The sequence below is a fragment of the Caloenas nicobarica genome, chromosome Z (genome assembly GCF_036013445.1).
Source record: "Caloenas nicobarica isolate bCalNic1 chromosome Z, bCalNic1.hap1, whole genome shotgun sequence".
NCBI lineage: Eukaryota > Metazoa > Chordata > Aves > Columbiformes > Columbidae > Caloenas > Caloenas nicobarica.
Window position 1 is genome coordinate 58,897,808 of NC_088284.1, and position 13,658 is coordinate 58,911,465.

At 41.3% G+C, this 13,658-nt stretch overlaps 1 protein-coding gene across 1 annotated transcript in view; it reads left to right on the forward strand.

Moving 5' to 3' along the window:
* Positions 1–273, forward strand: part of TMC1 (transmembrane channel like 1) — a 59,292-nt gene extending 59,019 nt beyond the window's left edge. Inside the window, exon 20 of the mRNA XM_065657210.1 lies at positions 5–273. Coding sequence (XP_065513282.1) covers positions 5–273 — 269 coding nt within the window. The remainder of the gene's footprint in view (positions 1–4) is intronic.
* The last annotated feature ends 13,385 nt before the right edge of the window (positions 274–13,658 follow it).

Genomic DNA, 13,658 nt, shown 5'->3' on the forward strand with positions numbered 1-13,658 from the left:
GCAGACAACAAGAAAGGACAGAATAGCAGTGAAGGGATGAAGACAGGCCAGCCACAAGAAGCCAACTCCTCTCAGGCACTCCAGAATCCAGGCCCTGCCCTGAATGGCCACTATCCCTTGCAGAGCAGAGGAGGAAACCTTCCTCCCCCATCCATAGCTGTGACGAGGTCACCAGAGCCTAGGGGGTATGGAGTGCCAGGCTATCCGCCTGGAAACCCACGCTTCGCAGGGGCTCAGCCAGGAATGCCCAAGGGCCCTCCCAACTACAGATAAGGACCCTCAACCACATCGTGATATGATGAAGGACGCTGAGGGACAGAAGAATGGTCCTAACCCCAAACACATTCCTGCAAGTTCAGAATCCCATTGTGTTCATTTTAAATCTTCATATGCATAGAAGTTACCCATGTGCTTCAGTTTTTGCAGGATGGAAGGCTTCAGAAGAAAATATTGTATATGTCTTCTTGCATTTGACAGCATTGCAAAAACATGTTATCTGTGTCAATAGGTTACTAAACATGGGGATATTTATTGGAAGATATTTATTAGAAGAATGAAAAATGTTTTCTATTCAGTTGATTACTTTCTTAGAATCCTGAAAGTATGTCCCTAGCATCTTTTTCTTTTTCTTAGAAGCACAGTTCACCGAAAATATAGCTTCGTACAAAGTGTATGAGAGTCAATTATACTTAAACACTGCATACTGAGGCAATGTAGGACCACTGAAGAATGAGGTGGGTGCCCTGGTGACAGAAGATACAGAGAAGGCAGAGTTACTGAATGTCTTCTTTGTCTACTCTGCTGGAGGCTGTTCTGAGGAAATCCGCACCCCTGAGGCCCCAGAGGAAGGCAGGGCAATGGAGGAGTTTGCCTTGGTTGATGAGGACTGGGTTAGGGAGCAATTAAGCAATCTGGACATCCATAAATCCATGGGTCCAGATGGGATGCACCTGTGGGTGCTGAGGGAGCTGGCTGAAGTCATTGGTAGGCCACTGTCCATCATCTTTGCTAAGTCGTGGGAAACTGGAGAGGTGCCTGAGGACTGGAGGAAAACAAAGGTCACTCCAGTCTTCAAAAAGGGCAAGAAGGAGGACCCAGGCAACTATAGACCCGTCAGCCTCACCTCCATCCCTGGAAAGGTGATGGAACAACTTATCCTTGGTGCCATCTCAAGGCATATCAAGGAGAAGAGGGTCATTAGGGGCAGTCAACATGGCTTCACCAAAGGGAAGTCAAGCTTAACCAACCTCATAGCCTTTTATGAGGACATAACCAGGTGGCTAGATGGTGGCAAAGCAGTGGATGTGGTCTATCTTGATTTTGGTAAAGCATTTGACACAGTCTCCCACAGCATCCTCGCTGCTAAACTGAGGAAGTGTGGATTGGCTGATCGGGTTGTGACATGGACTGTGAACTGGCTGAAGGAGAGAAGCCAGAGGGTCGTGGTCAATGGGGCAGAGTCTAGTTGGAGGCCTGTATCTAGTGGAGTCCCTCAGGTGTTGGTACTGGGACCAGTACTATTCAATATATTCATCAGTGGCTTGGCTGAGTGAACAGAGTGCACTATCAGCAAGTTTGCTGATGACACCAAGCTGGGAGGAGTGGCTGACATTCCAGAGGGCTGTGCTGCCATCCAGCAAGACCTAGACAGGCTGGAGAGTTGGGCGGGGAAAAATTTAATGAAATATAACAAGGGCAAGTGTAGAGTCTTGCATGTGGGCAGGAACAACCCCAGGTTCCAGTATAGGTTGGGGAATGACCTGTTAGAGAGCAGTGTAGGGGAAATGGACCTGGGGGTTCTGCTGGACAGCAGGGTGACCATGAGCCAGCACTGTGCCCTTGTGGCCAAGAAGATGAATGACATCCTGGGGTGTATTAGAAGGAGGGTGGTTAGTAGGTCGAGTGAGGTTCTCCTCTCCCTCTACTCTGCCCTGATGAGACCGCATCTGGAATATTGTGTCCAGTTCTGGGCCCCTCATTTCAATAAGGACAGGGAACTGCTGGAGAGAGTCCAGCGCAGAGCCATGAAGATGATAAAGGGAGTGGAGCATCTCACTTATGAGGAAAGTCTGAGGGAGCTGGGTCTCTTTAGCTTGGAGAAGAGGAGACTGAGGGGTGACATAATTAATGTTTATAAATATATAAAGGGTGAGTGTCAGGAGGATGGAGCCAGGCTCTTCTCAGTGACAACCAATGATAGGACAGGGGGTAATGGGTGCAAACCGGAACACAGGAGGTTCCACTTAAATATGAGAAGAAACTTCTTCACAGTGAGGGTGACAGAACACTGGAACAGGCTGCCCAGGGAGGCTGTGGAGTCTCCTTCTCTGCAGACATTCAAAACCCACCTGGACACGTTCCTGTGTAACCTCATCTGGGTGTTCCTGCTCTGGCGGGGGTATTGGACTAGATGGTCTTTTGAGGTCCCTTCCAATATCTAACATTCTGTGATTGTGATTCTGTGATTCTGTGATATAGTTTGTCTACTGCAAGTCAGGTAAGTGTAACGAAACATTTCAGATTATACATGGGAAATCTAGGATCTTTTCAAAAGCTGGAATTCACCTCTGAAATCTTTTGGAAAATATTAAAAAGGCAAAAGAAAAGCAATATTTGCCTCTTGTTATGAAGAAAATGTAACTCCTATTGCAGTACCACTTTTAGTTGATAGTAGTTTTATCACTTTTGCAAAGACTAAAATTAAATTTTGAAAATCAAGGTGTTGAAGAAGTATCTCCCGTGCAGAAAAGCATATTTGAGGAATAGAGATAAAGCAATAATTTTCTCCAAATGCCAGGATTGTGTTATGGCACAAAGACAACTACTATTGTGTAAGAATATGTGCTGTATAACCTTCTCTGTGGATTTATCATTGTATACTTGTATTGACTATAAAGTCAAGGGTGGAACAGGTTGTTAGTCTGGTAGGTCTTGTGGAAACACAGGACAGATGTAAGCTGATATGTGAGCTGATGTTACTCGTTCCAACAAGAAAGCTTTATTTTTGTGTTCTGATTTTATTTCCTTGTCCATGATTTGGGCCTAGATAATTATTTTAAGATTTATGAGATTAATAACAGCAAAATTAGTCAACTGACTTCTAAAAAATAAGTGTAATTCTGTTGGGGGCCTTCTATGTAATACAGGGCCATTTTGTACAATACGAAAACTTTAACCGTATCTCAGTATAAAACAAGTCAGTGACATCACTAAACAACCTCTGTGTAGTTAAATTGCAGAACTTATAAAAAAGGCCTTACAAAAAACCCCAGTATAGAGTTTATATCCCTGTGACACACAGTGATTGAGATGCAATTTCCAGCTCAAGTGGTCTTTAAATCAGTCGCCAGAACCTGGGAAGATAAATCAAGGGACAGTTCACTTTATACTTGACTTGACTCTTGTACTGCTTCAATAAGCATCTGCTATCATCTGGAGTTAAGATATTATATCAGACCTTTAATGAGCACTAGAATGGCTGTACTGCATGTAAACAATAAGTGCTGGCAACCAAATCAAGAAATAAGTGTAATGCAATAACTACAAGGGAGGATCTTTTCTGGTCGAGCAGACTGGAAATGCGTTGTTACTAAGAGGACAAATGACTTAAGACTGAAGCCCAAGAGATGTCTGCATCTGGGGTGCAGCGAGTCTTTTATTTTAAATTAGACCAAGTACAGCTAAGTGCAGTGTAAGTTGTTTCATCTTTCTCAGATGAGATTTCTAATGTGCGGACTCCTGACATGTGGAAAAAGTACAGTAATTCCAACAGTCTTCTAATTTGAAATCTTCTTTTAACATGATTAATTTTTAAACTGCGTATGTTTTTAGCCCAGAAACTTAGAAGATTGTCTAGAGTCTTATTGAAGTTAAGCATGAGACCCAGTGCTCTAGGGCTTCCATGCTCTTAAGACAAACTTTTTCCTACAGCCTGGGATTGATCTGTCATGAGACACTGATCTGCACAGAGGTTATAGCTCACTGTTTGTTAACATTTGATAATAAGAAAACACTGGATATTCCTTAGAAAAAGAAAGATAGTATATAGAACAAGTGAAGAAACTGATTTTAAAGATGCTTTATGGCTTGGTGATCCCTCTGACTTTTTTCAAGGGGTGTTGGAATAAAGTAGAATTGTAAACTGGTTCTGATGCAGTGTGGTTTCCTGAAATGCAGAGTGAGGTTTATGCTATGTACACAGATCTTAATAAGGATTTTTTGTTCTGTTAGGAGTTAAAATTTTCTCTGGGCTTTCTCATTATTAACAGGCTTAGTATTTCATTCTGTGGGATTGCTTTACATTATGAATGGGAAAAGAACACAGTAAGGAATCCACCAGCTGAAGTTATTCTGAGGAACTTTATGTTAGATCTGTATGCTGTATTGATTTTCAACAATAAACATGTTCTCGGAATGCACCTATATATCCACTGGTGAGCATGCAATAGCCAACACGAATAACAATAGCAAGACTAGATGTTGCTCATACCTGTGATCAGCATCAGACTGCTGTGACTGAAAAGGAAACATCAATTCTTATTCTTTGGAACTTCTAAGGAAAGGTCTTTCATGACTGTGTTTCATGAAGCTGTGCTTTCAGTGCTTCCTTGTTCAGTTCCGTTTAATTGCCTGTCATCTTATTTGTAACATAACATTGACTTAGCCGGTAAGATGTGATGTTATACCTTCCAACATTCTATACTAAGTCCAACTTTAACAAAACATGCTGTATACTTGGTAAAAGTAATTTTGAAATTGTTACATGATCAGATTTCGAGTAATATTTCCTTTCAGTATAACCTCCTATATTTTGAATATTTCAATTAAAATGTTTTGCCTCTGCTTTTTTTTTTTTTCTCTTTTCTTGAAAAAATCACCTCAAGCAACCTTCACCCATTTACCCACACAACTAGTCCTCTGTTTGAGTCTTGTACTCAGCTGAACAGGTAGCAAACACTCTCAACAACAGGAATAATACTGTGATTCAAATCATGGCAAATGAACTTGCTACAGCAAGAGAACAGATTTTGTTTTCACTAGGCGACACATATACCATTTCCTTTCTCCTAAGATGTTAGACCTGCAAATTATGCTAGGGATACCTCAGAGATCTATTATCCAATTACTATCAGTGAAATCAGTGCTCAGTGCATTTTAGCATGTCCCACATCTTCCTCTGTGCAATTAACACACCATCTTCATAGCATTTGGCTGAGCATTTAATATAATTTTCTGTGTAATAAAAGTGCACTTCACTATATAACTATACTGGTACAGAGGGACCTTCAAAATATTTTGAAGTCCCTGCCAAAGATTTAATTTCTCACTGATCTGTGAAAATTATAATTACTGTAAAATTATGGTTATTGAACACATTTTCCTTCTCCTATTAATCTTTTTTATGCTGTTGAATTAAATATTTTTACTCAATGACAAAGTTCTACCCTGGGACTATGCAATACTCTCAGATGAACAGGAAGCAAAAGGATGAAAATAAAGTCCAGAATTTACTGTATTCACAGCAAGAGAGAGACATGATTTTTTATGACATATCCTTTTCAGCACTACATATGTGGTAGCCAGGACCTGAAAATAACAAGTTTAATACATGCATGGAGATCTGCAGAAATTTAGACCTGCTGTAAAGCTGATAGAGATTTAAGTCCAAGGAATCATTTTATTACCCTACATTGTTTACAAAAAACCCACAAAATGCTCACTGGAAAATTAGATGCAGTTTTTATCTGTGCTGAATCCTTTGCTTCACTTCCTAGTCCTCTGTGAAAAATCGCACTGTTAAACTCTCAGTGGCTAAACTTCAAAAGCAGGTAGCATCTGCTCTGTTTGTTGACAAATGAGTCTCTTTGAGTTCACTGTGAGCTTTCTGCTCTCCATGCCACACAACGAATCTTTATTAATATCTTGAAATCATTGAATGGTCAAAATAAAATATAATTGCGTGGTGACACAAACAATATTCCCCTATCTCCTGTTGAAAAGGGGATATAATCTGAGGAGTACCCATGGTTATAAAAATGCTATGAAAAACAGTATTTCCCAAAACTAAAGAATGACCTGGGGATTGTAACAAGAAGTTCTGTATGGATGTGGCAAACTCTGCTTCACCTGCTGTTTACAGTCTATAAAGACTGGACTATAAAAATGTCTGTGTGTGATTGTGCTGAAGATAATGCATCAGCTACCACTGGGAGAGAATTTTTTACTTTCTATGACTCTGCCTGATGGGTGAAAATAAAGGTGTTTCCAGGTCGTTGTGTCAGAGAAAATGGTGAGACAGGAGGCTGTGTGGCTCAGCCATGGGTGTGATTTCAGCAGCAGGCTACTTCCAGAGAGGTGTGGCACAGAGAGCTTTGCCAGCCATGGCAGGAGACTTCGAGAGTTTCCTCTGACAGCTCAGTGATGCTGCCATGTAGTGCTGGAGTGGGAGGCTCAGCTCCTTGGGCCAAAACTGTGTGGATGAGCTCTGTCTCACAGAACTGATTCATGCAGGGATGCTAAAGCTGTTCACAAGGCAAAGGAGACCAGGTCAGAGTCACTGGGATGCCATGGTAATGGTTTGTGAGATTCAAATGCCAGCATGGCTACTCATCAAATACTCTTTGAAGTATTACCCTGGGTGAAACCAGACTGTGAAACTGCAGGGCTTCAGCTGCTCAGTAACTGGTTTGGAAGGGAGCAAGGGCTCTGAATGATGCCACATCTTGATCCCAGCCAGATATTCTCCTCGGTCACAGCAAAGGAAACAAGGAACAAGTCCTGCCACTCTCTTTCTTGTCCCCTTTTAGTTTAGCTTCTTTCACTCGGTACTACAAGTACTGTACTCGGAACTGGTGAGGCCCTGCCTTGAATCCTGTGTTCAGTTTTGGGCCCCTCATCATAAGAAAGACATTGAGGTACTAGAAAGAGTGCAGAAGAGGGCAATGAAGCTGGTGAGGGGCCTGGAGCACAAGTCTGATGAGGAGCAGCTGAGGGAACTGGGGCTGTTTATCCTGGAGAAAAGGAGGCTGAGGGGAGACCTTATCACTGTCTACAACTACCTGAAAGGAGGTTGTAGCATGGAGGGGGTTGGTCTCTTCTCCCAGGTAGCAAGTGATAGAACAAGAGGAAATGGCCTTAAGTTGTGCCAGGAGAGGTTTAGATTGGATATTAGGAAAAATTTCTTCGCGGAAAGGGTTGTCAGGCATTAGAACAGGTTGCCCAGGGAAGTGGTGGAGTCATCATCCCTGGAGGTGTTTAAAAAGCATTTAGATGAGGTTCTCAGGGACATGGGTTAGTTGCTAGAGTTAGGTTATGGTTGGACTCGATGATCCTGAGAGTCTCTTTCAACCAAAATGATTCATTCTATGATTCTATGAGGAGTGTTTCTCCATGGCCATACTCTATCACATGTAGCCACCAAGTCCTACGTACAGTGCCTATGTACGTAATGTACCTGACAGGTGGCCATGCCCCTAAATAGCAAGGTTAACCAGGGAATTCACATGTGTCTTTGTTAAACAAAAGCCACAGAACCTGAATATTTTTATGGCATTAAGTCTTTTCCTTATTGCCTAAATGCTGCGGAAGGAGACTGTTATAAATTACAGATCCTATTGACAGCCTGCAAATAGAAATATTGCTAAGGTTAGGACTCAAAAGCACTAACAGTATCATATTTGGGTATAAACATTCTCAGTGGAGTATTTGCTTGTATTTACACTATAAGAAGATTTAGATTAATGTAAACAGCTGAAAGATGTTTGATATTAATAATAATTCAAGGTAGAAATAAATATCAGCGCTCTACCTGTCTAGGGAACACTTGAGTATATTGACCTGCACTTCAAGACTCTGATTCTTTTATTCTGCTTAACATGAAGATTTAAAGAAAGGAGTTTGTATTCCATATGAGAATTTTTTCATTTCCTTTGAAATGTATCATCTCTGCTGCAGTGCATAGCCATTGAAAGCTGTGAACCACATCTGCTGAAGTGTTGGCAAAATAATAATAATAAAAAAGAATATTGCACAATTTATCAGAGGCTTTTTGTTTCATCTTGACTTCATGCTGGAAGAGGTTTTATGTATTTGTACGTACTGCTCTGCACAATTAATGTCACAGTGATATCTATTTTGGAAAAAGTTGGTTATTTAATTTTGAAATGGCACAAGAATCGTGATTTAACTCAGCAGGCAGCTAAATACCACACAGCCATTAACTCATCTGCCTCTGCAGTGGGATGGGAGAGAGAATGGGGAAAAAGGGTAAACCTCATGTTTTATGACAGAGACAGTTTAAGAGAACAGGAAGGGATACTACTACTGCTGGTACTACTACTACTACTAGAACATATAAACCAAGTGATGAACAATGCAATTTCTCACCACCGGTCAACAGATACCGAGTCAGTTCCCAAGCAGTGGTACCCCTGGCCAGATGCCCCCAAAACATATACTAAGCTTGATGCCATGGAATATCCATTTGGCCAATTTGAGTCATCTGTCCTGGCTGTGTTCCCTCTCAGTGTTCTTTACACCTGGCAAGACGTGAGAAGCTGAAAATTCCTTGACTCCTTCCAGACAATGTAACAACTAAACGATCAGTGTATTACCAACATTATTCTTATTCTAAATCCAAAACGCAACACTATACCAACTACTGGGAAGAAAATTAACCCTGTCCTAGCTGAAACCAAGACAACAAGTAATGAGAATTTTCAAAACTTGTGGTTGATTTTCTGCTTAAATCCATTCTTATCATGTGTGCATTGCTATCATACACTAACGAGGTTTGCAGTAACAATTTGATCTGTATGGTGTGGCAATATGAAGCACAATTTCATCATAATCAACATGGGATTAATTTCCTGCCAGTTGAAGGTAAATGTGATAATTCAAAACCTTAATCTTCCTTCCTTCCTTCCTTCCTTCCTTCCTTCCTTCCTTCCTTCCTTCCTTCCTTCCTTCCTTCCTTCCTTCCTTCCTTCCTTCCTTCCTTCCTTCCTCCCTTCCTTCCTTCCTCCCTTCCTCCCTTCCTCCCTTCCTCCCTTCCTTCCTTCCCTCCCTCCTTCCTTCCTTCCTTCCTTCCTTCCTTCTTTGAGTGCTACTAGAAAAGTGAATGTGTAGGTGGGTGAGTACTTAAACATTAGTTTCACATTTATATGTGATATCAGATATGAGTTAATCTACTACCTGAATGCATAATAAGAAATGGTTTTAAAGCTTACAGTGAAGTAAAAAGTGCCTTTTTTTCTTTTCTTTCCAGTTGCCTGAAAAAAAAACCCCAAAAATCGTGTGCCTTGGTCTTTCCTCCAGCAGAGGTCACAACAACATAAAATATTGCCATGCAACCACGTGCATGACTGCATTAGAAAATGATAAATCCTTACTATGTAATCCCATAAAAGTTCACAGAACTAAGGCTGCTAGTAGAGTTTCAGGTCAACTGGCAATTTAGGGGAATGCCAGAAGTTTGCTCATGTTATGTCTGGACTAATGCCAATAGTAAAAACTTTGATGTGCTATGGCTATCTAAAAGGAAGAGAAACTTAAGAATTTAATAGGCCATCTGACATAGAGGATGGGAAAATCCAGTGAAAAACAAAGCACCAAACAACTTTCCCACATTTTTGAGTTTTTCAGATCTAATAACTGGTTACATAACTGCTTGGGAATAAGTCTGTTGGCTTCTGTTTTTAAAAGCAGCATTACTGAATCATATAGTTTGACCCATAAGTATTTTGTTGTTCAAAACAGTCCATCTATTCTCTCATGTCAAACATGATAATAGGCAATGCTGGTTCAAAAAGACAGCTTTAAACATTATTTTTAAGTACATAGAAAAGGCAAAGTGCAAACTCATCAAAGTGAGTTTTCATTTCAGGTGCCCCTATTTGGGAAAGAAAAATACACCCCCTGTCTTATGTGTCTTGTTTAAAGTAGCTGAGTAATTATTTAATGTTTTGCTGGATAAATACATAGATGTGTGGTAATATTCACATAGCAAAGCCTTATCCAAATTAATTTGGGAAACATTGTTGCAAAGCAAACATGTATGGACAAACTGTAAATTGTTATTCCCTCGATGCAGGTAGCAAACTTCTGTGCAAACCACCCAGAAGTACTCCATACCATGGAGCATCTGTAATGGCCCAAACACCACAATAATGAGATCACATGCAGATATATGATTAAAGAGAAAGCCACAGTCTTAATAAGCTATGACAGAATAGGGTGGAGGGAGAGATGGTCCTGCCTCATACAAACAGCCCATATAGGTAAGTACAACACAGCTTCAAAATCTGAAAGGTGAGGCATCTGTTTCAGGAAGTAACAGGTACCTACGCCTTCTTTTCCACAAAACAGGTGAACAGGATCAGTTATACCTCAGACTACACCTTTTGGTTTCCTAATGCAAAACAAAGATGAAGGTGCAGGAACACTGGCATTACAATGCAACGTAAGGCAAAGGGGCAGCCTGGTTCCCTGTACAGCAGTGGTATATTCAATCCCCACTTTGTATTTCAGTTAACAACTATCACAAATAAATGTACAATGGCAAGCAATACTCCCCCTAGACAACCTCTGGAATTGCACTAGAAAAGACAAATGTCACCTTAACTCCAGCTACCACTGTGTAATGTGGAGTAAGTTCCTTCTGTCTCCTAAGTCACAAGCAAACTAAAATGAGCATCTTGCAGCACAAAACAAGGAAAGCTAACACCAGGGAAGCATCAATAGAAAAGGCCAGCACCATCAGGGTGGTTTTCTTCCCTGTATTCCTTGCTAGCGATATTTTATTACTTAGGTAGGATTATTTTTCTGTGGTGTTTTATGATGTACCAAAGATACATCACAAAATTGACCGTGCTATATTTCAAGTGATAGTACCATCCATCTCTGCACACATGGCAAATTTTTGTTACACCCCAGCTGCAGCAGACTCTGCTGCTTGAAACTGCTCTTTTAGTTTGTCTTCTTTTTCTAAGATTAGTCTACAACCGAATGCATGGCCATCCGAAGTGACTCAGTTGAGACTCCTCTGCTGGATGGTCAAGGAATTAGTAGATACTGTTCCTGTGTCAGCTGTAGCTGGCTGAGAGATATTAAGTGAGGAACAGTAGCTGAATCCACAAAGACAGGCATTTAACTTACACTTTCACTGTGTATTTTCAGAATTACAGAATAAAAAATTATTATTTTTTTTTGCTGCCTTACCTAAAGTTATCTGATCTTTCTGTGAGAACAAAGTTACTCTGCTACTCAAATGTCTACCAGGGCATGCAGAGACTTGCTTAAGACTTGATTGTTACAAGTGCCAAAAGCCAGGTTACCCAATATATGCCTAAATTATACTGAGGATGACAAACTCTGATTCAGGTTTAAAACGTATCAGCTCTAAGTGTGTAAGCATTGCAGACCATGACTAATGTTGTGTGACAGTCAGGCCAGTGCTCCCCTTTTTCTGTCTAAGGGTTCTGGTGGTGAATGGATTTTGTTGTGCAGTATTATAATTTCAAATCTCTGGTACCAGATTTTCCCAGTGTCTTTTCTCTCTCCAGGAAATGCCAATACAGCTCTATAGATAGAATTTGTCCTTTCCTCCTGTTCCGCTTGTGACAAAGCATCCTTGTGGCAGAGATTGATTCAAAAGAACTGCCGAACCTAGTGACTATTCTCTGCAAATGCAGGAAACTGGACCTGCATCTGTGCTGTTTAGTTGCCCTGTTACTCTTGACTATTTTGCAATTGTTAGCTCGGTGCTTAGCATGCAAGATTTTGCAGATTTAATTTCAGTGTTCGTTGTATGCCCACCAGGATACTGAGACATCAGGGCACCTCCTGAAAATGTTCTCGGACAGCAGCGTGCCTTCTAGTTAGACTGCAGCCCTGAGCAGGGTAACTTTTATGCTATTTTGCCAGTGTCCTGGGAGTTTGCAGGTGTGTTCTAGGAGGGATTTCAATGAAGAGTAAATACATACCTTTTTTTTTTTAAATGTTTTAACCTAATTGTATTGTAGCACTACACATAATTTATATGAGATTGTGGCATAGAAGGTATGATTTTCTCCCAGGCATATAAAAAAATAAAGAATATTTCAGCATCCTCACTGCTAAACTGAGGAAGTGTGATCTGGATGATCAGGTAGTAAGGTAGACTGTGAAGTGGCTGAAGGAAAGAAGCCAGAGAGTCATGGTCAATGGGGCAGAGTCCAGTTGGAGGCCCGTATTTAGTGGAGTCCCTCAAGGGTCAGTACTGGGACCAAACTGGGAGGAGTGGCTGACACGCCAGAAGGCTGTGCTGCCATCCAGCGAGATCTGGACAGGCTGGAGAGTTGGGCGGGGAAAAAATAATGAAATATAACAAGGGCAAGTGTAGAGTCTTGCATCTGGGCAGGAACAACCCCAGGTTCCAGTATAGGTTGGGGAATGACCTGTTAGAGAGCAGTGTAGGGGAAATGGACCTGGGGGTTCTGCTGGACAGCAGGATGACCATGAGCCAGCACTGTGCCCTGGTGGCCAAGAAGATGAATGGCATCCTGGGTGTATTAGAAGGGGAGTGGTTAGTAGGTCGAGAGAGGTTCTCCTCTCCCTCTACTCTGCCCTGGTGAGACCGCATCTGGAATATTGTGTCCAGTTCTGGGCCCCTTATTTCAATAAGGACAGGGAACTGCTGGAGAGAGTCCGGCGCAGGGCCACAAAGATGATGAAGGGAGTGGAGCATCTCCCTTATGAGGAAAGTCTGAGGGAGCTGGGTCTCTTTAGCTTGGAGAAGAGGAGACTGAGGGGTGACATAATTAATGTGACATAATTAATGTTTATAAATATATAAAGGGTGAGTGTCAGGAGGATGGAGCCAGGCTCTTCTCAGTGACAACCAATGATAGGACAGGGGGTAATGGGTGCAAACCGGAACACAGGAGGTTCCACTTAAATATGAGAAGAAACTTCTTCACAGTGAGGGTAGCAGAACACTGGAACAGGCTGCCCAGGGGGGTTGTGGAGTCTCCTTCTCTGCAGATATTCAAAACCCTCCTGGATGCCTTCCTGTGTAACCTCATCTGGGTGTTCCTGCTCCAGTGGTGGGATTAGACTAGATCTTTTGAAGTCCCTTCCAATATCTAACATTCTGTGATTCTGTGATTCTGTGTTTCAATAATAGATTAAAATAGGATCCTCCTGGTTCTGCAGTAAGTATATCATTGTTCATTCATGTGTTTGTTATTTTGCTGACTGATCAGCTGAGTTAAAGTAATGTTGTGCTGTCACCTCCTTGACGCTAGGAACATTTCTTTTAGAGAAATCCTTCTGCAGGTATTCTTTCGACCAATGATTTTTCTTCATATATGGATTTATATTTTTGTTGTTGTTGAGGAAGTGCTTGTATTGCATTATGGCAAAGGTAAAATGTATTTAGTGTGAAGAGAAAACAAGACCAATCTGTCACAACTGTCTTAGCAGTAGAATCAGATTTCACAGATAAGCCATTATTCAAAGACTTCTTGGGATCCACATTAATAGCTTCATCAAAGATTGAGCTGAATGTCATCCTGCCCATCAGCAGGTTACCTGTGGATGACTCTGCTCTTTCACTCAGCTATTTCTTAAGCATTGACAAGAAGGGAGAAAATACGAAGCGCTGAAACATAAATGAAATA